General features: G+C 45.8%; 1 protein-coding gene across 3 annotated transcripts in view; it reads left to right on the top strand.

The window, feature by feature from the left end:
• Window positions 1-826: 826 nt before the first annotated feature.
• The window catches only part of PHF14 (PHD finger protein 14), a 300,907-nt gene continuing 278,170 nt past the window's right edge, over window positions 827-23,563 (top strand). For all 3 annotated transcript variants that reach the window (XM_068235081.1, XM_068235082.1, XM_068235083.1), the window contains exons 1-5: window positions 827-902; window positions 5,666-5,776; window positions 14,528-15,186; window positions 18,193-18,258; window positions 21,219-21,363. In XM_068235081.1, coding sequence (XP_068091182.1) covers window position 902; window positions 5,666-5,776; window positions 14,528-15,186; window positions 18,193-18,258; window positions 21,219-21,363 — 982 coding nt within the window. In that variant the 5' untranslated portion in view covers window positions 827-901. The remainder of the gene's footprint in view (window positions 903-5,665; window positions 5,777-14,527; window positions 15,187-18,192; window positions 18,259-21,218; window positions 21,364-23,563) is intronic.

Consider the following 23,563-nt stretch of genomic DNA (forward strand, 5'->3'; position numbering starts at 1 on the left):
CAGTTTCCCGATCGGCTTCCGGCGTTGCTATAGCGATAGTCGGAGATGACATTATCCGCAATCCCGATCGCCGTCATTGCGAAGCCTAGAGCCGATTGGGCAGCTGCGCCGGCATGGGAACGCTGGGGGGTACGTATAACGCAGGCTATTGCGGGCAATCACTGGGGACCGGAGCAACTTTGTGCATACGCTTAGCTAGCGAACCGTGCTGAGGCGATGTGATCCTCTGCGGCGGCTACCCCGTATCTAGTACGGGGTTACCGCTAAGGAGGTTAAAGATGGTCATTGAAATGCAAACAATTCCAACTTGCATGTAAATAACATGCAGCTTCCACCTGGACCAATCAAAATCGGACCTGGACCAATCAGAGTCGGGTATGACTGAGCCACTTCCAAGCTGCATGCAATTTACATGCAATCTGCATGAAAGTCAGAATTACTTGTACCTTATTGAGCCCAGTAATAAGATGGGTTTCTGTTGGAATTAGAGTGATGTTCTTGCTCATTTACAATACATACAATTACATAACAATATACATCTAAATTGCATTAAAAAGTCCTCAACTGAACCTGGACAGTGTCAGCCCTGCACTCCTCTCGCCAATAACAAAAATGGCCGCCCTTTAGACTGAACGCTACAGCTCTGCATTTGCCCTCACCAAACATGGCCGCCCCGGCAAAGCACATCGGTTCCCTGACAGACCTTCACAAATATGGCGCACTGCTGCGGCGCACTTCCTGATCACGTGGCAGGGATTGTCCAGTCACACGCTGGGAAAGACCTACAGTAGCCAATCGGGGCCGGGGGAGGAGCTGCGGCTGCGCAGTGCGCCCATCACTATCTGACCCCCATTGTGCTGGATAGAGACTGTGTGTGACCCGGCCAGCAGCGAGCAGAGAGAGTGAGTGCTGCCTGCATTGTGTCTGTCCGCTATACTGCGCGTCTATGTGTCTGTCTTGTGTGTGTGCAGCGCAGTGTTCATACAGGGAGCATGCAGCATATACATACATGGCTTACCTGTGTGTCCAATCACTGCATCCCCCTAACCCCATAACCTGTATGCAGCATACCCTACATACAGTGCAGCCCTCATACATGGCTTACCTGTGTCCAATCACTGCATCCCCCTAACCCCATAACCTGTATGCAGCATACCCTACATACAGTGCAGCCCTCATACATGGCTTACCTGTGTCCAATCACTGCATCCCCCTAACCCCATAACCTGTATGCAGCATACCCTACATACAGTGCAGCCCTCATACATGGCTTACCTGTGTCCAATCACTGCATCCCCCTAACCTGTATGCAGCATACCCTACATACAGTGCAGTCCTCATACATGGCTTACCTGTGTCCAATCACTGCATCCTACTGGCCCTGTCATCTGTATACTGCATCCCCCTAACCTGTATGTAGCATACCCTACATACAGTGCAGCCCTCATACATGGCTTACCTGTGCCCAATCACTGCATCCTACTGACCCTGTCATCTGTATACTGCATCCCATAACCTGTATACAGCATACCCTACATACAGGGCAGCCCTCATACATGGCTTACCTGTGTCCAATCACTGCAGCCTACTGACCCTATAATCTGTATACTGCATCCCCCTAACCTGTATACAGCATATCCTTCATACAGGGAGCATGCAGCATATCATGCATGGAGTGCAGCTCTCATACATGGCTTACCTGTGTCCAATCACTGCATCCCCCTAACCTGTATACAGCATACCCTACATACAGTGCAGCCCTCATACATGGCTTACCTGTGTCCAATCACTGCATCCCCCTAACCCCATAACCTATATGCAGCATACCCTACATACAGTGCAGCCCTCATACATGGCTTACCTGTGTCCAATCACTGCATCCTACTGGCCCTGTCATCTTTATACTGCATCCCCCTAACCTGTATGTAGCATACCCTACATACAGTGCAGCCCTCATACATGGCTTACCTGTGCCCAATCACTGCATCCTACTGACCCTGTCATCTGTATACTGCATCCCATAACCTGTATACAGCATACCCTACATACAGGGCAGCCCTCATACATGGCTTACCTGTGTCCAATCACTGCAGCCTACTGACCCTATCATCTGTATACTGCATCCCCCTAACCTGTATACAGCATATCCTTCATACAGGGAGCATGCAGCATATCATGCATGGAGTGCAGCTCTCATACATGGCTTACCTGTGTCCAATCACTGCATCCCCCTAACCTGTATACAGCATACCCTACATACAGTGCAGCCCTCATACATGGCTTACCTGTGTCCAATCACTGCAGCCTACTGACCCCATAACCTGTATGCAGCATACCCTACATACAGTGCAGCCCTCATACATGGCTTACCTGTGTCCAATCACTGCATCCTACTGGCCCTGTCATCTGTATACTGCATCCCCCTAACCTGTATGCAGCATATCCTACATACAGTGCAGCCCTCATACATGGCTTACCTGTGTCCAATCACTGCAGCCTACTGACCCTATCATCTGTATACTGCATCCCCCTAACCTGTATGCAGCATACCCTACATACAGTGCAGCCCTCATACATGGCTTACATGAGTCCAATCACTGCATCCCACTGACCCTATCATCTGTATACTGCATCCCCATAACCTGTATGCAGCATATCCTACATACAGTGCAGCCCTCATACATGGCTTACCTGTGTCCAATCACTGCAGCCTACTGGCCCCATCACTGCACATGTCTCCAATCACTGACCCCCCTGACCCCATCACTTGTATACTGCACTGCACCCCATGATCCTATCACTTGTATACTGCACCATACCCCATCACAGGCATACAGCACTGCACATGTGTACCCAATTACTGCGCTTTTCGGCATCAATCCCTATGTATAGTAATCTATTAAAGATTGATGTGCAGTGTGTGGCAGTGATATCACTGATCAGATGTCCGGCTGTCAAGGCTAAATACAATTGGCATAAAAGCACAGCAGACTAAAACAAATAAAATGTAGATATTCACTGCAGTAGTTATAAGCCTCTGTGTAGTCCATCAGCTTCCTGGATCCTTATTGAGCTCACCGTTCCCACGCAGGGTCCTTCTTCATCTCCTGGCCACGCCCCCATCCGTGGACCAGTGCATGTGGCCTGGGCATGCCTGAGCAAGGTCCGCCCTCACACAACAGAATGAAGCTGCATGCATGGCTTTTTTCCTGCATGCAAAGGTGGCTTCATTCTACTGGGCATGCTCAGACCTTACTGGCACATGCTCAGTCTGGATTCCCTCATCCACAGCTGCACACGGCCTGAAGAGACCTATTCTATACATGCTGAGTAGGTAAAGAGAGACCTGCCCTGGAAAGGTGGGCTGTAGGAGGATCCCACAGCAATAGACCAATCGGAATCGTCCCTCCCCTGGGAGAATTCTCATTGGTTTACTGAGCAGTGGACCAATGAAAGGCCTCCTTGGTGCTTAAGGAGGATTCCCATTGGTCTATTGCTGACACAAGGGAGGTTGATGCTTCTGCTTGGGCTCTGGGATCAATGTACCGGCATTTCTAGTGTGCAGAGGACTAAAATGGCAGTGGCAGCGCATGTTTAGGAACACGAATGCGGGGGTGGCGATGCAAAAACGAAAACTGACAGAACCGAATGAGAAAGCTGATAACATTGTAAGGAACCGATCCATTACAGGGCGAGTTCACACTGGGGCGATTCTTCAGCGCTTTGCTGATCGCCAACGATCATCAAAGCGCTGCTACAATGTATCCCCATGGATACATTCACACTGCAGCGGGTGTGATTTCGATTAATAGCAAACGCACTGCATACAGTGTTTCGGGGGCGATTGCTCTGTGATTTGTTCTATTGAATGGAAATCACAAGCACAAATTGCACTGAATTGCGGCAAATCATGAGATTTGGGCTGCCGAAACACGATGGCGGTAAAGTGCCCAATGTCACCAAGCCCTACATGGAAAATGGGTCAGTTTTTACAGTATCAGGTTTTCATGCGTTACAGTGTGAATCTGGCCTTATGGGGTGAACAAGGGGGATGGGGGGCCTGGTGGTGGAGTGGAGGGGGTCATAAATTGTACCCGAGGCGACATGTGACATGATGAGATATACATGTGCATGTTCAGTGCAAAACAGATTAACCAGGCTGTTTTACTTGTTTTATTTTGCTGCCTGAAAGAGTTCATTTCCAGGCATGTAAGTGACAGCTTCTGTCTTCTCGGTACTTTCTCGGGAATGTAGTAATCACCACTGATAAGCAGATTACAGCCATAAAAGTTTTCCTGGCAGAATACAAATTCTGAGGGCAATGAGAAGGAAATTACATGAACTGTTGACCTTTTTCTAACTCTGGGAAACTTAATAGGCTGCCACTAATTAAAGACAGTGAAACATTTAACCTAATTTGTAAATGTTTAAATTATAAAAGAAAACCCTGGGATACTTAAAAAGTCACTTTTAGATTAGGAGGATAAGTATAATTGTATCTCATCAGTTTATTTTCACCTCTGGTTCACTTTAAGGTGGAAACCAGTTTTAGAATAAAATGAGCTGTATTTCTTTCTGAGCTTCCTCTCTTTGTCACTGAAACCACCTTCTGTGTGTGAGGACCAGAAAGGGGGGCTCGGGAGGCTGAGAGGAGGGTCCACAATTAAGTTTTACAGGAAACATCGATTTCCATTTCACTTTTGCCTATTTCTTTATCTTAGTTTTTGTCTGTTTTGAGATAAGGTTTCCGCTGAATGTAGCGTCTGTTGTTTTAGTTTTATCAGCAGGACGGTGGGGTTGTGGTTAGCGCTCTCGCCTTGCAGCGCTGGCTGTCCAGTTCCAATCCCAGCCAGGTCAACATCTGCAAGGAGTTTGTATGTTCTCCCTGTGTGGGTTTCCTCCGGGCGTTCTGGTTTCCTACCACATCCCAAAAACATACAGATAAGTTAATCGGCTTCCCCCCAAATTGTCCCTAGACTATGATACATACACTACATGATACACACATACACATAGGACTATGGTAGGTATAAGATTGTAAGCCCTTCTGAGGGCCAGTTAGTGACAATATACTCTGTACAGCTCTGCAGAAGATGTTGGTGCGATATAAATACTCAATAATAATAATAAATAATCATATAGGCACTTTAGCTTTTGCTTTAGGGCTCCTTCACACTACAGAGCGCATACACGATCGCGATTTCGTGCATGCGCTGCCATTGTGCGGCCATCGCACAGAATACACGTCGTGGTGCGCTAGGAGCGCAGACGTCGGCAGCCAACCCATCAGGAGAATGTGTGCGTTGTGCGATTAGATGTTCCCAGAAGCGTTACATCGTATTACATCGCAATGCCTGGGAACGCACACCTGTAATGGGAATGGTAACATGAAAGTCTATGGACTTTCATGTCGCCAAGTAGATCGTACACTCTGTGCGTTGCGTCACAACTGACAGCGCAGCGCATAGTGTGAAAGAGCCCTTACCTGCTCAGAACTATAGTAGTTTGTCAGAAATGCTTACCTGCTTTATAAATAAAGTTAAATAATAATAATAATAGTGCCCAAAAGTGAAGGAAATTATTGTTATTGAATTGTTACATCGTAAGATATTCTGGGAGGCCACTTTTATTAACCCCCAAGCTAAACACACAATTCTTGTTACAGTGGATCGGAGTTCCAAAAGACGACAAGTGAAGCCGTTGGCGACTTCTCTTCTTGAAGCGTTGGATTACGACAGCTCCGATGACAGCGACTTCAAACTCGGAGATGCTTCAGGTATTATTTGAGAAGAATTGTTGTAGAATGTAATCTGAAAGGGTACCTGTGATGCACTGGGAGATGTCTCCCACAATGCATCACTGCTGAATACATGCAAATTAACCATAAACAAGCTGACACATCATTGCCACCATGAGCTTGCTGGTTAGTCTGTACCTCTCGGTGTTACAAGCCCTACTCCATAGAGCCAAATTAATCCATGCCATGCACTGATGAGGATCAAACAATCCAAAACAGTCTGTATGCATGTTGTGTTGGATTATTATGGCTCTGTACAAATTAACAAGCTGACACATCATTGCATTCCAGCGGTTCTGGAGGTGTGTTTAGCTTCTAAGGGTACAATGGTTAATTTGCATATATTCAGCAGTGATGCACTGGGAGACATCTCAAGCTCACTCCAACCGGAATTATCGCAAATTCTTTCTGTTTTAAGAAAGCAAACTTTTGTTTTTCTTAGCATCTTAGTAAGGGGGCTTTTAGGACCATTGTAGCCCCATACACACCCCAATGAGTTCTGGGTCACCATGAGCTCGCTGGTTAGTCTGTACCAATTGAAACAAAAGTGATTGTATTTAGTGATGTAGGATGTTGGAAGACGAGCAAGTCCATGCTGCGCACACATGAGTATGGGCTTCATGCCTCCATGTCCCTCTCACTTCACGTTACCTTTAAAGTGGATCTGAGATGAAAAACTAACTGTAGCAAGTAACTTGTCTATATATTTTATTTAAAGTTTACACAGCAAAACTAGCTGCAAACAGCTTCAACTGTAGATGATTATTTCTTCCTGTGGTACAATGAGAGCAGCCATATTCTGCTTGTGATCATTACACACAGGCAAGCTGCTCTGCATCTCCAGCCCTCAGCCTGTGAAAACTCCACTCCCCTCTCCTCCTTTCTCCTCCCCTCTCCTCCTTTCTCCTCCCCTATCCGCCCCCTTGCCTCTGAAATCTCTCGCTGGTAATGCCTCCTCCTCCTCCTTCAGGAACAACCTCCTCCTCCCCAGACTGAGCTCCCATGAGCACTTGCTACATGGGACTCAGAATGCCTGGGCGCTAGAGGAGCTGTAGGCAAGGCTTTTTTAGTATATAGTTTATATGTTTTTTAGTTGAAAAAAATAAATAAATGAAGTATTTAGCTTGAGGAATGCCCTATAAACTATATGTAAGGGGCACAATTATGCAATGAGTAAAAGTTTATCTCGGATCCACTTAAATCAGTGCTTCTTAAACCTGTTGTCAAGCCTGGTGCCCGTGTGGTTTTGTTGTGGTGGGTTGAATGCCGAGATTCCGCTTTGTGGATTGCATACATTTTATGTTTCGAGAAGGCAAAGATTTTTTTCCTTTTTTTTTGTGGCTGTTATGGCATTTGCTTTTCTGTCTGCCATATCCTGGTCTCCCACCTTACAGTGTACCCCGAAGTGACATGAGCTAAACGTGTCTGTACAGTACAAAGCATACTAATAACCAGGCTGTTTTACTTGCTTTATTTTGCTGCCTGAAAAAGTTCATTTCTAGGCATGGAAGTGACAGCTTCTGTCTTGTAGGTACCTTGTCGGGAATATAGTAATCACCACTGATAAACAAATAGCAGCCATAAAAGTTTTCCTGACAGAATACAACTTCTGAGCTCAGGGGAGAGAGTTAAAAAGGTCAATAGTTAATGTATTTTAAGTCTGGGACACTTAATAGACTGTCACTGATAAGTCACAGTAAAACATTCAACCTACTTTGTAATTGTTTAAATATAAAAGATGGGATACTTAAAAAAAAGTCATTTTTAGGAGTAGGAGGATAAATATAATTGTTTATATCTTCAGTTTATTTTTACCTCGGGTTCATGTTAACCACTTCACCTCCAAGGGTTTTTCCTTACCCTAACAGACAAGAGCGATGTGCACCTTTCAGTGCTCATCCCTTTCATTTGCCAATAGCTTAGGGCCCGTTTCCACTAGTGCGGTGCGAATCCCTGGGATTCCACCGCTGACAAAAACGCATGCGGATGCGATTCCGCGTGCGTTTTTTGCCGCGATTTCGCGTGCGAATTCGCATAGGCAGGGTCTATGCGAATTTAACCATGTCACTGCCTGGTCCAATTTGTATTACTTTGCGTGCGAATTCGCACGCGAAATCGCGGCAAAAAACGCACGCGCGGTTTCCCTATCAAATACATGGGCTGCGATTCGCCTGCATTCCTCACGCAGGCGAATTCTGCAGGCCCTACCGTGCAGAAAAATTCTGCACATAAAAACGTGCGTTTAAAAAGACAAGTGGAAACAGTCCCATCCACTTTCATTGACTATGCGAATTCGCCCTAGTGGAAACGAGCCAATCACTACTAATCTCAATGAAATGATCTATATCTTGTTTTTTCCCCCACCAATTAGGCTTTTTGGGGTTGATATTTGTTTTCAATAATTACTTTATTTTCTATGCATTTTAAAGGGAAATGCAAGGAAAAAAATGAAAAAATACACGATTTCTCCAATTTCATTCCCTATAGTTTTAATATAAACACTGCTACTGTACATAGAACTCACACATTTTATCTGCCTATTTGTTCTGGTTATACCAAGATTTTAATTATGTCCCCAGTACAAAGTATGGTGACAATATAGTATTTGGAAATAAAGGTGTATTTTTTTTTGTTGGTGTTTTTTTTTTTTCATAGGGATGCACGCGCGGGAGCACGCACGTGCACACGCACAGCAGCAGCAACACTGTCTGACTTACAAAAACGTCCTGGAGCCATTAAGAGGCTCTAGCAGGAAGTTTTTATAAGTCAGGTTGTCATAAAGTAGTTAAAGTGTACCAGAGCTGAATGACAGTAACAGTTTTATACATACCTGGGGCTTCCTCCAGCCCCGTGCGCTCGGATTGTTCCCACACCGCCGTCCTCAGCCTTCTTCTACTCCAGTACCGGGTCCCGTAACTTCCTCCACTCATGGACAGTCTGCGCAAGAGAAGTGCGCTCTCTACGTATCTCTCCGTCGGCCCAGAGCCATTTATACTGTACCTTTCAGCGCTGCATCCATTCATCTGCCAATAATCCTATCAGTAATTATCACACTGAAATGATCTATACATTGTTTTTTTCGCCACCAATTAGGCTTTCTTTGAGTGTTTTTTTTTTGCTAAGAATTATTTTATTCTAAATGTGTTTTAATGGGAATAATAAGAAAAATGAGGAAAAAAATCATTATTTCTCAGTTTTAGGCCATTACAGTTTTAAGATAATACATGTACCATAATTGAAACCACACATTTTATTTGCTTATTTGTCCCGGTTATTGCAACGTTTTATAGAGAACCTGAGGTGGCTATGAAAAAAAGAAAAAAAAAAAAACATACTACCTGCTCCACGCTGCCTCCTGGACCGATCTGCGCTGCTCCTTGCCGCTCTCTGTTCTCCTGTTCCTCCTCCGCAGCCAGTGAAACCTCCGATCACCGGCGGAGGAAATCAAAGAAGGCTGTGACCCGGAAGTACTTCCGCGGTCACGGCTGAGCTGCCTATTGGAGGATGTGGTGGAGTGAGGCAACAGAGGTGGGGAGCAGGTTGGTGGAGGCGGGGGAGCGATAAACGGGAGGCAATGCAGGGGGAGCAATTTCATTGACAGGTGGCAGGTGAACAGGAGCCTAGCGACAATCGGGCTACTCACTAGCCTGTGGCCAGCATTGAGGGGGGACAGCAGAGCCCAGGGGGGACAGGAAGCAGCAACAGAAGGATAGAGAGGCATGTCATTTTGCAGAGAACATGCCTCTGTATCCTATAAGCTCTTTAAAAAAATACCTCAGGTACTTTTTAAATTTTTGCCTAGTACAATGTATGGCGTCAATATTTTATTTGGAAATAAAGGTGCATTTTTTTTTCAGTTTTGCGTCCATCACTAATTACAAGCCCATAATTTAAAAAGTAATAGTAATATACCTTCTTGACATACATATTAAAAAAGGTCAGTCCCTACGGTAACTATTTATGTATTTTTTTTAATTATATATTTTTGGGGTTTTTTTTAACAACAAATTTGAGAGGGCGGTAACTATTGGGGAGTGTGGCAGGTAAGGGGTTAATTTTAAATTAAAAAAAAAAATTTCTGTTAATGAAAAATGTTTTTAGATGTAATTTTACTATTTGGCCACAAGATGTCTTCCCTGTGCGTAGTATTGCTACGCAATCAGGAAGTTATGCGTGGACGTGTAAGTATCGGTTCTTGTGAATGGCAGCACCATCTCATTGATGGCGGCGGACATTTACACAGAGATGTAGATCAATGAATGGGAAGTGTGTTCCCATTTATTGATCTCCCGTCTTACGATCGGCGGCGTAAACGAGCGCGGGAGCGAGCGGGAGCGTGCGTCGGGAAGTGACGTAGAAGTTACGTCCCTGCAGGGGGAAGAGTTAATTTCCAGGGATGTAGTTACTCGTCTCGGGGGAGGGGAAGTGGTTAATGAACTCTTACTAACCCTAAGCTCCTCACGTAAAGAGGTACCAAACTAAAAAAAAAAAGCTTTGACCATATTATACCCACAGCATACACAATATTATAATATTATAACAAATACTTCCCTGTCAGTAACGGTGGTGATATATGGTGCCAGTGCTGGATACACCAACCTCCATCCCACCAGGGCGCTAAATACCTCATTATATATGATGATACCTTCTCCCTTCTGCCGGTACCCCACAGGATTCCCGAAAACCTTGAAATCACCAAATGCTCTTTTTTTGTTTTATGTCTCTCAGTGAGGTTGATAACAGTACTTGTTTTATCTCATAACTCCTAACGGCTCCCTGAAACAGGACTAACTTGGTGTTAGGCACGTTACTGACCTGAGGAAGCGTTTTTTACCGTGAAACGCGTTGTCGAGGGCACAAATAAATGTTTTTGAACTTTATATCCGAATCCTGGTTTATATATCAGGAACAGGAACCCTAAAAGGTAGGAAACCACATAAGCTATTACATCAACCATTGTTGTATTGTAATGATTAGTAACTATTGTGAGTTAGCTTATTATTGAAGTACTGGTGCTGGCCCAGTTTTGATTACCACATAAGTTATTTTCGGATACTGCCTTTTGGAGATCTCTGAACATTTAACAACATTAGAAACGGGCGCCTCCAGTTCTTACAGTACTTAGCGTTTACCCTTTAGTTTTAGGGGGGGGGGGGGGGATTGGTTTAAAAGGGTTTTCCCGTGAACCACAGAATCCTTTTTTTGGAGCAGCGACCAGCATCATACCATACAAGGCCGAGTGGGGACGGTACTTCCCACAAGCGCTGACGAGTGGTTGCCTCACCCAGCAACCCTTGTTTGTGAGTATACGTCTTGCCTTTTATATACTGTCCTGGTGACCTAACGATATTAGGCCAGATTGGGCTCCCGGCTCTCCCTCTGCTTCTTTCTCCACGATTTAACTCCTATGATTAACTCCTTATCTCTTTATCTCATTAATTTTCTCTTCCTATCAGTCTCATCTTAAGAAATAGCTCTTATCTGATTTTCCCCTTGCTTGTCTTATCTCTTCAATTATCTTATTTGTATTTATTTCTGTCTGACATATCTCATGAATTATCTTTCCTTGTGCCTGATTCCCGAAGTTCCGTCAAATGGTATTGTTACATCCAAAAATAAAAAAATGGCAAGAATAGTTTTTGCCCCTAATATATCGGTTCCACGGCCTCCCCCCACCCCCACCCCTTTTTTTCTGTTAAAATAAGTCCCTAGATGCCTCTCTCTTTTTTTTTCTTTGTTTTTTTTTTTACCCGGCCTGGTTGCATCTGCCTAACTGCAGGAACTGTACAGTGCTAGCGGGATTGTGGGAAGTTTTTGTTTAGCTACATTAACCAGCTTATCTCAACATGCAATTAACAGAAAGCCTTCTATTTTGGATAAGATAAGGACACTATAGATGGCCATATATCTTTCGACTTGGCGAGCGATTGACCATCTGATTTGATAATTATCAAATTAAATGAAAATCGGTGCCTCCAAGAGCATGCCCGGTCGAGAATTCGACCAAATTTGTGCCGAAGTTGGTCAAATTTATCAAGGCTTTGGAGTCGAGGAGTCGGAGTCGGGGCAATTTTGGGCACCCGGAGTTGGAGTCGGAGTCGTGGTTTCATAAACTTCGGAGTCGGATGATTTTTGTACAAATTCCACAGCCCTGTTAAAGGGATACTGTAGGGGGGGTCGGTGGAAAATGAGTTGAACTTACCCGGGGCTTCTGATGGTCCCTCGCAGACATCCTGTGTTGGCGCAGCCACTCACCGATGCTCCGCCCCCCGCAGACGTCCTGTGCCCGCACAGCCACTCACCGATGCTCTGGCCCCGCCTCCAGTTCACTTCTGGAATTTCTGACTTTAAAGTCTGAAAACCACTGCGCCTGCGTTGCCGTGTCCTCGCTCCTGCTGATGTCACCAGGAGTGTATTGCTCAGGCCCAGTATGGTCTGTGCCTGCGCCGTGCACTCCTGGTGCCATCAGTGGGAGTGAGGTGCGGCAACGCAGGCTCAGTGGTTTTCAGACTTTAAAGTCTGAAATTCCAGAAGTGAACCGGAGACGGGGCCGGAGCATTGGGGAGTGGCTGCGCGGACACAGGATGTCTGCGGGGGACCATTAGAAGCCCCGGGTAACTTCAACTCATTTTCCCCCGACCCCCCCCCTACAGTATCCCTTTAAGTATTAGACTAAGGAGTCGAGGAGTCGGAGTCGGAGCCATTTTGGGTACGCTGAGTCGGAGTTGGAGTCGGAGCCGTGGTTTCATAAACTGAGGAGTCTGAGTCGAAGTTGGAGTCGGAAGATTTTTCTACCGACTCCACAGCCCTGAAATTTATCGATTAGACATGCTGGGAAATCTAGAGCCAACAGTCTTGATTGGGTGCGCTGTGATGAACGGAGCAGAAACCCTCCGGCTACTGTCCTCCCAAATGTTCTCTGTGCCCCCCACCCTGTGGCTGTGCGTTTATACTTTGCCTGTCATGCCGTCCCCTAAGTGTACTCCTGCAGTGGTCCCCCACGTGACTACTGGCATGTTGCACGTGGACATGTATGTGACGTCATACAAGGGCCCCACGTGCTATACGCTGGTAGTCACAGGAATCAATCAGAAATCCGCTTGCAATGTATCGGCAGCCAACAGATCTCTCTCCGATCAGATTTGGACACGGAAAGATCTGACTTGATGACTTTTGGCATGTTGGAAAGATATTTTATATTTAGGATATATATAGGAATATGTTGGCTCTTTATACAGCAATAATAATGATAGTACGTTTGGAGAGATAATTCATGATCTAGGTCTTATGAATGAACCCCGATCCGTCTGGTAGTAGTAACATTTCTAAGGAGGTTTAGGATTCTGTATCTGGTTTTTCTGGTTGGACATGTGTATGTACAGGTAGGCCCCCACTTACGAATGGCCCGAAAAAGGGAACCCGTTAAAAAATTTTTTTTTTTAAATGACATATTGCTATGGTACACTAGACTATATATATATAGCAAACTCTGAGTTCTACATAGACATTGTAAACATTTTAAAGTAAACCTGTCATCCAGCGCCGGGGCACTCTGTAAGTTTGGCAGGAATACTAGGCCAGAACGAGTCACAAAGGGGGGGGGGGGGGGGGGGGTAGAACTGGACACAGTGGAGGCAGAGGTGGCACAGAGGGGGATGCTGAGTGGACAGAGGACATGACACAGGGGAACACTGAAGGCACGGGGGACCAGAGGTAACACAAACAAAGGGGGACACTGGAGTTACAGGGGAACAGAGGAGGCACGGAGAAGGTACAGGGGACAGAGCTTGCAGTGTCCTGACTTAAAGAGAAACTCCGACCATGAATTGAACTTTATCCCAATCAGTAGCTGATACCCCCTTTTACATGAGAAATCTACTCCTTTTCACAAACAGACCATCAGGGTGCGCTGTATGGCTGATATTGTGGTGAAACCCCTCCCACAAGAAGCTCTGAGTACCGTGGTCAGAGCCGGGACAAGGTCCTTCAGCACCCAAGGCTGAGACAGCAAAGAGCGCCCCCCCATCCCTCCCACCCCAGCCGTCACACACTGATTGCTATTACACTAAGAGGCCCCTCCCCATCCCTCCCACCCCAGCCGTCACACACTGATTGCTATTACACTAAGAGGCCCCTCCCCATCCCTCCCACCCCAGCCGTCACACACTGATTGATATTAGACTAATAGGTGCCCCAGGGCTCCCAACCTCCCCAACACCTTAATCTCTAGTTATCTGGCTTGCAGTCACTGTCATGTATCCTTTTTCTTATTTCTCTCTGCTTCAAACACAATTGGGAATGACAGCTGAATGAATTGTGCGCCCCTCCTACACTGCGCCCTGAGGCTGGAGCCTCTCCAGCCTCAGCCTGGCCCTGCCCTGACCGTGGTACTTCTGGCAGTTTCATGTCTGTGAACCTCGTTGCATTGTGGGAAATAGCTGTTTACAGCTAATTCCAACTGCCAAAAAAGCAAGCAGCAGCGACATCACCTGCCAACAGTAAAAATGTCACCATGTGATAAATGTCAGAAAGTGAATCAGGGATTTAAAAGATTTTTCAATGGGCAAACACTGACTAAATCATTTATACATAATTATTATAAAAATGAAGCACTTTTTTTATTACATTATTTTCACTGGAGTTCCTCTTTAAGAACAGATTCAGATTAATAATGAACCTAAAGTCCCTGTCTCATTTATTAATGGGGAACTGCCTGTATTTTATTTCCAGAGTCTGACGGCAGCGTGATTGGGAGTGACGATGGGTCCAAGGACAGCGGCTCTGGTAGCGACTCAGAAGACAGCCTGAAGGAGGAAGTCATGGCGGCCATCAAGGACAAAGCAAAAGGTCCTGGAGGAGGGGGTGAGGCCAGAGAGAGTCCAGAGAAAGAGAGAACCAGAGAAAAAGCCACCGAGGAACAGCCGATGGAGAAAGCGGCAAAGAAAGAGGAGAGCGACAAGCCTCGGAAAAAGAAGGAACGAACCGCAGACGTTGAGGTGACCACAGATGACCAAAACAACGAGCCAAAAAAATGGAACCTTCGCAGGAACCGTCCCATGCTAGACTTCATCACCATGGAAGAGCTGAACGTCATGGACGATTACGACAGTGAGGATGACAACGACTGGAGGCCGACCATGGGCAAAAGGAAAGGCAAGTCTATGGGGGACGGCAGCGATGGGGAAGAGGACGACGATGATGATGAAGAGGATGATGTCAGCGATGGGGACTCCAGCCACCAAGGTGGAAATAAAGACAGCAGCAGCTCCAGCGAGGACGAAGGCAAGAAGAAGAAGAAGAAGAAAATGAAGATTCTCAGCAGGAACAGCGGAGACGATGAGGACCTGACGAACGACAGCTTGACGCTGTCTCAGAGTAAAAGTAACGAGGTAATTTATAATATCTTGTGACAAGTTGATCAGAAGGTGCGGAAGATGGCGACGTCTCATGTAGAATGTGATGGACGCGGGCGCCACGACGATAATCTCTCTCTAGCTTGTGCAGGTCTGTTTAGTGAGTTAAAGAGAAACTTAAGCGAAAAGGGGAAAAAATAAAACAGTATATTGCAAAGTGAGAAGTTACAAAATAGAAGAGAGATGAGAAATGATTGATACTCGCCATGTAATTTGTTCATATTGTTTGATCCACAATCAGCTTGCATGTAATCATCTTTACTACTGGCATACATGAAAAAAACAGCACCCACTGCCATCATTTATAACCACTCCCCCTAACAAGGCAATTGGCTAAAAGGTTGTTTTTTATAGATCGACATATGCACAGAGGGAGGTACTGGTTGCTTGGCAGTTGTAAACAGCTGTTATTTCCCAGAATGCAACAAGATTCACAGACAGGAAACTGGCAGGGCCATGGTTATGACATCACACTGTGGGAGGGGTTTCACCACAATATCAGCCATACAGACTTCCCTGATGATCTATTAGAGAAAAGGAAAAGATTTCTGGTGGGAAAGGGCTACTGACTGGGATGAAGTTCAATCCTTGGTTAGTTCCTCTTTAAGTCCTCTGTAATTATCTAGAAAGCTGCAAAGCCTTTATGGTTTTAAAGCCTAAGAGGTGCCCATACAACTAGCAATTTTGCGCACAGATCAAGAATCCAATCAGAATTTCATCGAATTGGATAAAAATCGTTGCCGCAACATGTCTGCCCAATCAATAATTCGATCAATTTCTAAGGAATGCATTGATCAGGCATGTGGGAAATCCTGTGGGGTACTCAATGGTAACGGCATGCGATATGACGGCCGATGTATGCGATGGACCCTCCCGGGCCACTGTCCCCACAATTGTAGAATGTGTCAATACACTATCAGCCATACAGAGCCCCCTGATGGTCTATTTGAGAAAAGGAATCGATTTCTCTTGGGAAAGGGGGTATCAGCTACTGATTGGGATGAAGCTCAATTCTTGGTTAGGGAACTTCATCCGACGCTTTTTTTAGGCATTTGGATAAAGGAAGGAAGGTTAAGGGCCACAGCCGGGATTTATCATGGTGGAAAAGCTCTCGGAAGCAACACAGACAGCAAAAGACAAGGTAGATTCTTACAAGAGGCTAATAATTACATTGGATGGGATGCAGGTTAGAAATACAGTCACATCTTAAGGGGGCCACACACAATACAATAAAATGATCTGATTTTACGGCAATTCGATGAAAACGATCGGATCTCCCAAAACAAAGATTGTATGGTGTGTGTTAGACTGTCAATGTATTATTATACACACCCCAGCAAATTTCTCAGTGTTTCCAATCATTTTTATCATAATTTGGGTAAAATTGAACATAGGTGTGTGGTACATTGGTCATATTTTTGAAATGTTACAATCAGTCAGAAGAATTGATTGCAATTCTTAAATTGAACAGATATTTAAAAAAATTGTATGGTGTGTGGCCACCTTTAGAGTCACACAAAAGACAGAAGACCGAGAGACAGCATTATCAGCAGGGACAAGGATAGCAATACAATCTGGCGGTTGGTTCTAACCTACTTTTTATGTTGAGGAAACTAGAAATATGTTTTGGACCAAGTTGTGGTTCAGTGGTTGAGATATCCTCCGCGGCGGCTTACCCCGAGCTCAGCTCGGGTTTACCGCCAAGGAGGTTAACACCCATGCCTCCCCCCCCCCACCCCCCTGAAATTATCCGGGAGTAGGGTAAGCTATAATTGCACCCAAAAGCCCTGGGCGCCAGAAAGCCATGTACACCAGATCCACGCTTCTGGCGCCTGCGCAGTGCGGCTGCACTTATAGACGGAGGGGGCGTGGCCGTGAAGAGGTTCCTGGCCAGCAGCGAAGGGGTCGTGGACATCTGGAGAATCCAGAGTATCCTCTTTACATTCATTAGTATCTTTATGGTGCCCATACACGGTACAATAAAAACATTCGATTTTCCCATTTATTCGACCAAAACGATCAAATCGAATAAAAGTTGAAAAGATGTTTTTTTTTCGATCAAGAAAAACAAACGATTATCCCGTTTTTTTCAATAACAATCCGATCGGACATGTTGGAAAAATCTTTATATTTGATCTAACGGAATAATCAAACTAAATGATCTAATTAAAAAAAAATGAAAAAGTTGTACCATGTGTGTGTGTGTGTGTGTGTGTGTGTGTGTGTGTGTGTGTGTGTGTGTGTGTGTGTGTGTGTGTGTGTGTGTGTGTGTGTGTGTGTGTGTGTGTGTGTGTGTGTGTGTGCCTGTGTGTGTGCCTGTGTGTGTGTGTGTGCCTGTGTGTGTGTGTGCCTGTGTGTGTGTGTGTGCCTGTGTGTGTGTGTGTGCCTGTGTGTGTGTGTGTGTGCGTGTGTGTGTGTGTGTGCCTGTGTGTGTGTGTGTGCCTGTGTGTGTGTGTGTGTATGTGTGTGTGTGTGTGTGTGTGTGTGTGTGTGTGTGTGTGTGTGTGTGTGTGTGTGTATGTATGTATATCTCATATCTGAGGTCTTTCAACTGCTCAGGCCTACTTCCTGTATATTGTAAGTCCCGCCTTCTCCTATAGGGATTGATGCACGAAAGTGCGGTGATATTGTTGTGCACAGACAGCTCACAGCGATGTTACTGTTACTACCGGCAGCATTGGAGCTCAAGTAGTGCGAGCGTTGCTATGGTATTGCTTGTTAGTAATGCCGGTTACCGTAGCAACGCTCGTGCTAATTTAGTTACCGCTGGTCGCACAAGCGTAACTGGCGGTATAATGCTGCCGGTAGTAACAGTAATATTGCTGAGCCCTGTCTGCTGACAGCAATATTACTCACTTCAGTGCATCAACCCTATTGACACATGTTTTATTTGTACTGTAATGTAGGGGTGCTGGGGAATGTATCTGTTGTTTTTCCTACTTTCTGTGTCACATGGTTATAACGTATTGACCTGCCCACCAGCTGAACCCAGAGAGGAGAGGAAGCAAGCTGCTCTGCAGTGACAAGCACATCTGGCCCACGAATCAGGTATTCTGTTCAACACTTTGCTTCTATACACTGTTCAGATAAACGTGATTGTTATTAGAATACATTTGTTTTTATTAATATTTTATTATGGTGACTGCGCATGATGTCATGTACAATCCTCCCCATAGAGAAGACCAGAGCTGTGCGGGGGAGGGGCTGCGGCGATCGCTGGATAGAGGCTTGTATGTATATAGCGGCTGGTTCGGGGTAATCGGGGGGTGGTGAGACCCTATACTAGCTAGCCTAGTGCTAGCTAACATCTTGTGCAGACATTAAATCTAATAGATTTATCCTGGGGGACTCCTGAGGCTGGCAACACCTCTTGAGCGGCATGCCAGACACAGTGTCGGGCATACCGCTCAGGAGGTTAAAGTGTACCTGTAGTTAAAAAATAAAGTGCACCAAATGGGTACATACCTTAACCTCCTGCCGACCGCGTTGCGCCGATGGGCGTGGCCGCGGCGGCAGCCCCAGGACCGCCTAACGCCGGTCCTTACCTCAGTAAAGTCCTGGGGCCAGCTAATGCAGGAGATCGCGCGCAGGCTGCGCGCGCATCTCCTGCCTGGGGGGCGGAGCGCCGTCCCGCCTTCAGGCTCGGGAGACTGTTAGACGGCGTGATCGCCGTCTATTTACATGTACAGCGCTGCGATGGGCAGCAACGCTGTACTGGGGACAGCCGTGTCACACGGCTGTCCCCCTGGGACACTGGAGAGCGATCGGCTCTCATAGGCAGACGCCTATGACAGCCGATCGCCATGATTGGCCGGCTGGGGGGAGGGAGGGATAACATTTAAAGTAACAGTCATTTTTATTAAAAAAAAAACAAAAAACAAATATTTGTACAAACAAAAATAAACATGGGGGGAGCGATCAGACCCCACCAACAGAGAGCTCTGTTGGTGGGGGGGGGAAAGGGTGGGAATCACTTGTGTGATGTGTTGTGCGGCCCTGCAGCTTGGCCTTAAAGCTGCAGTGGCCTATTTTACTAAAAATGGCCTGGTCACTAGGGGGGTTTAGCACTGCGGTCCTCAAGAGGTTAATAGAACAAGCTTTTGGACAATCCAGCGTTTTTCCCCGTCCTCACCTTGCTGTTCCAGCGCTGCGTATCCCCATAACCTGCAGACAAGCCCTTGTTGATGACTCGTACCTGCATAGTAGCATGGACACGATTGAGGCTTCCCTCGGTGCTCTGAAGTCCCGCTCACTGAGTGCTGCCCACCAGAGGATTAGTGACAAGGCATTGTAGCTAATCATATCAGGGCAGCACAGCTCCTCTCCCATCAGCACGGCCGCGCATACGCAGTAAGCTGGAGCTACCCATGTCCAAGTGGCTCCGTGCTATTGCGCATGCATGACCGCGCTCGGGACAGGAGACAAGAGGGACCGCACTCAGCGATGGGGGACATCGGAGCACGGAGGAAAGCCTCAACAGAATCCTGAGGCTTCCCTCTCTTTAAATAAAAATCTGTTTTTGAACCTGAGCCTTTAAAGAAAACTTTGAAAGAAATGAAAAGTTTGTTCCATGTAATCTACTTGCTGCTGTGAATTGCGTGAGACATTAGGGATACTTAAAGTGGGACTATAGTCTGGTATAAAGTAGAAACGTATTGCCCATATAGTTCTCCTACCTGTCTTTGTCCCAAAGTAATGTCATCTACATAAAAATCACAAGTCCCCCCCCCCCCAGCATAGAATACAGTAGGGCTGAACGCAGGCATTGCAACGATGGTTTTATATCAGATCAATTCAGTAAACGCTAATGGTGGCTACTAATGTTCCAATCTTTTTCATCCAATCTTACCATTTCTATGCAATATTAGGTAACTGCCTAAATTATCCATTCAATATATTCATTCAGTTTAGACGTATACTACATAGATTTGGTTCAATTGGATGAAAAATATTGTATAGTGTTAAGGTGGCCATACATTAAGCGACTTGGCGGCCGTTCGACCATCCAATTCGATTATTATAATAGAATTGGATAAAAATCGGTGCCGGCAAGTGCATGCCCGACTGACAAAGCGACCAATTTTCGGGATGGAAATTGGCCTCATAGTCGATCACGCACGCCACAAGACGTCGGGCCAAAGTTGAGACAACAAAACTACTGCCACAGTGTATCCCCCCTCCCGATCCCCCGTGTGTGCATTTAAACGCTACCCGTCCTGTAGCAGCCTCTGTACATAGCGTCTGCCGCATAGCGTCTGACGTGGGCACATAGCGTCTGATGTCGGCGTATAGCGCTTGACATCAGACGCTATGCACCAGTGGTGTGTACGGAGAGTCCCCCGGAGGATAACAGACGCTGTGCAGAGGCTGCTACTGGACAGATAACGTATAAATGCACACACAGGGGGCACGTTATACATTGGGGGCAGCAGCAGGGCGGACTCAGCCAATTCCCTGAAGATTTTATGCTGAAATCGGACTGGAATCGGCCTGTAGTGTATGGGCAGAATTAACAAAAAACAAATTGATCTCTAATCAGATTCGATTCAAGATAAATTTGTCTCTTTGTCGAATCTGCCCATAATCGTCAGGTCTATGGGCACCTTTACATAGAGAAAAACCTCTTGCTCTCTGCTTACAGTCACTCGGAATCCTGCATAAAAAAAACCAAACACAAAAAACAAACAGCTATTTATGGTCATCCATATCAACTGCAATTAGTGATTAAAAGACAACCCTGGAAGCTTTGCAGCAGTGCTTTCTGTAACTGATATCCTTCTGAGTAAAGTGAAACACAGTCTACTAGCCTTTTCAGTAATTCAGTAGAGAATAATTTTCTTATGTCGTAGCTAATCTATTGGAGCAGAGGAGATAGTCTGACTATAGTTCCACTTTAAGGACATTATTACAGAATATGTTTGTATCTTTAGTAAATAGGGTGCTATTGTTGCTATTCTTTGATGGTGATAAGTATTATAAATCGCCTTTCTATTGGTCTTGATTCCCAGGACTCTCTCCTTCTGGAGAAGACCGAACGATGGTGTTCTCAGAAGATGGACCACATATTGATATGCTGTGTGTGTCTGGGGGATAACAGTGAGGACGCAGACGAGATAATCCAATGCGACAACTGTGGCATAACCGTCCATGAAGGTAAAGAGTTTCTCTTAAAGGATACCCGAAGTGATATGTGACATGATGAGAGAGACATGTGTATGTATAGTGCCTAGCACACTAATAACTATGCTGTGTTCCTTTTTTTCTTTCTCTGCCTGAAAGAGTTAAATATCAGGTATGTAAGTTACTTCCGGATTTTAGCGTCTAAAAGCAGTGCGATTTTTTTTTTTTTTTTTTTTTTTTAGACCGTAAAAACAGGAAAAAAATCATACTGCTTCATAGAATGTGAAAATCCAGTGAAAACAAAGTATAATCGTAATAAGGAGCGAGTTGTGTTTCAGCTGCAGTAATGGTGAGCCAGGGGCATAATTAGAGGGGAGGAGCCCGTGTGATTGCAGCGGGGCCCCGAGCTGTGGGGGCCCCATCTTCTAACCTTCCCTTCCCCCGATACAGGGGACAATACTTCAGATCAGGTGTTTTGTGGCTACACTTGTTATGGGTGTGAATATCATGATGGCCACATTTTTTACTAGCTGGTCGCCCGGCGTTGCCCGGATATGTATTTGGCTACTGTTGGCTCCGCCCACTTTTCTAATCCTAACACTTACTCAATGACCTAGTTTGTGAGCTTTGTGGTCTTTGGCATCAATGATTTGCATTGAAATGAAACAAATCTAATTGGCTGTTTGTGGCTCCACCTCCTTTTATGAATTTGAACCCCAGTCACCCAATAACCAACTGTACCAGGTTTGAGGCTTGTGCCATTAACAGTGCAAGAATTCCCCTTGAAAATCAATAGGTGAATTTTGATTGGCTGTTGTAGGCTCCACCCACTTCTCTGAATAGTAATCCCAGTCACCCAGTGACCAACTGTGCAAAGATTGAGCACTCTACCATTGACAGTGTAAGAATGGCTGCAATTTACATTCTGCCAGTGAAATTTGTATTTGTCTCCGCCCACTAATGACCTGGCATTTCCTGGGCATGTACTTGGCTGGTGTTGGCTGTGCCCACTTTTTCTAACCCCAACACACAATTACTCAATGACAAAGTTTGTGAGATTTGTGGTCTTTGGCATGAATAATTTGCATTGAAATGAAACAAATCTGATTGGCTGTTTGTGGCTCCACCCACTTTTCTGAATTTAAACCCCAGTCACCCAATGACCAACTGTACCAGGTTTGAGGCTTGTGCCATTAACAGTGCAAGAATGGCCGCAATTAAATATTTCCCTTAATAATCAATAGGTACATTTTGATTGGATGTAGGTTCCACCCACTTTTCAGAATTTTAATCCCAGTCACCCAGTGACCAACTTTACAAAGTTTGAGAACCCCGCCATTAACAGTGTAAGAATGGCTGCAGTTTACATTTTACCAGTGAAATTTGTATTTGTCGCCACCCACTGATGACCCAGCGTTGCCCGGTTATGAACTTGCCAACATAGCCTAGCTGGTCTTGGCTATGGCCCCTTTTTCTAACCCTAACACACAATTACTTAACCACCCTGGCGTTCTATTAAGATCGCCAGGGCGGCTGCGGGAGGGTTTTTTTTTAAATAAAAAAAAAAACTATTTCATGCAGCCAACTGAAAGTTGGCTGCATAAAAGCCCACTAGAGGGCGCTCTGGTCGCGTCATTCTGATTGCCTCCGGCGATCAGAATTAACAAGGAAGGCCGCAATGAGCTTGTTTCGCTTACCTCGTCGCCATAGCGACGAGCGGAGTGACGTCATGGACGTAGGCCGACGTCCTGACGTCAGCCGCCTCCGATCCAGCCCTTAGCGCTGGCCGGAACTGATTGGTCCGGCTGCGCAGGGCTCGGGCGGCTGGGGGGACCCTCTTTCGCCGCTGCTCGTGGCGGATCGCCGCAGAGCGGCGGCGATCAGGTAGCACACGCGGCTGGCAAAGTGCCGGCTGCGTGTGCTGCTTTTTATTTGATAAAAATCGGCCCAGCAGGGCCTGAGCGGCACCCTCCGGCGGTAATGGACGAGCTGAGCTCGTCCATACCACTAAGAAGGTTAATGACCAAGTTTGTAACTTTGCAGTCTTTGTCATCAATAATTTGCATTGAAATGAAACAAATCTGATTGGCTGTTTGTGGCTCCACCCACTTTTCTGAAATTAAAAGTCACCCAATGACCAACTGTACCAGGTTTGAGGCCTGTGCCATTAACAGTGCAAGAATGACAGCAATTAAATATCCCCCTTGAAAATCTGCTTGTGGTATACATAGAG

This window comes from Hyperolius riggenbachi, chromosome 5, assembly GCF_040937935.1.
Source record: "Hyperolius riggenbachi isolate aHypRig1 chromosome 5, aHypRig1.pri, whole genome shotgun sequence".
Taxonomy (NCBI): Eukaryota; Metazoa; Chordata; class Amphibia; order Anura; family Hyperoliidae; genus Hyperolius; species Hyperolius riggenbachi.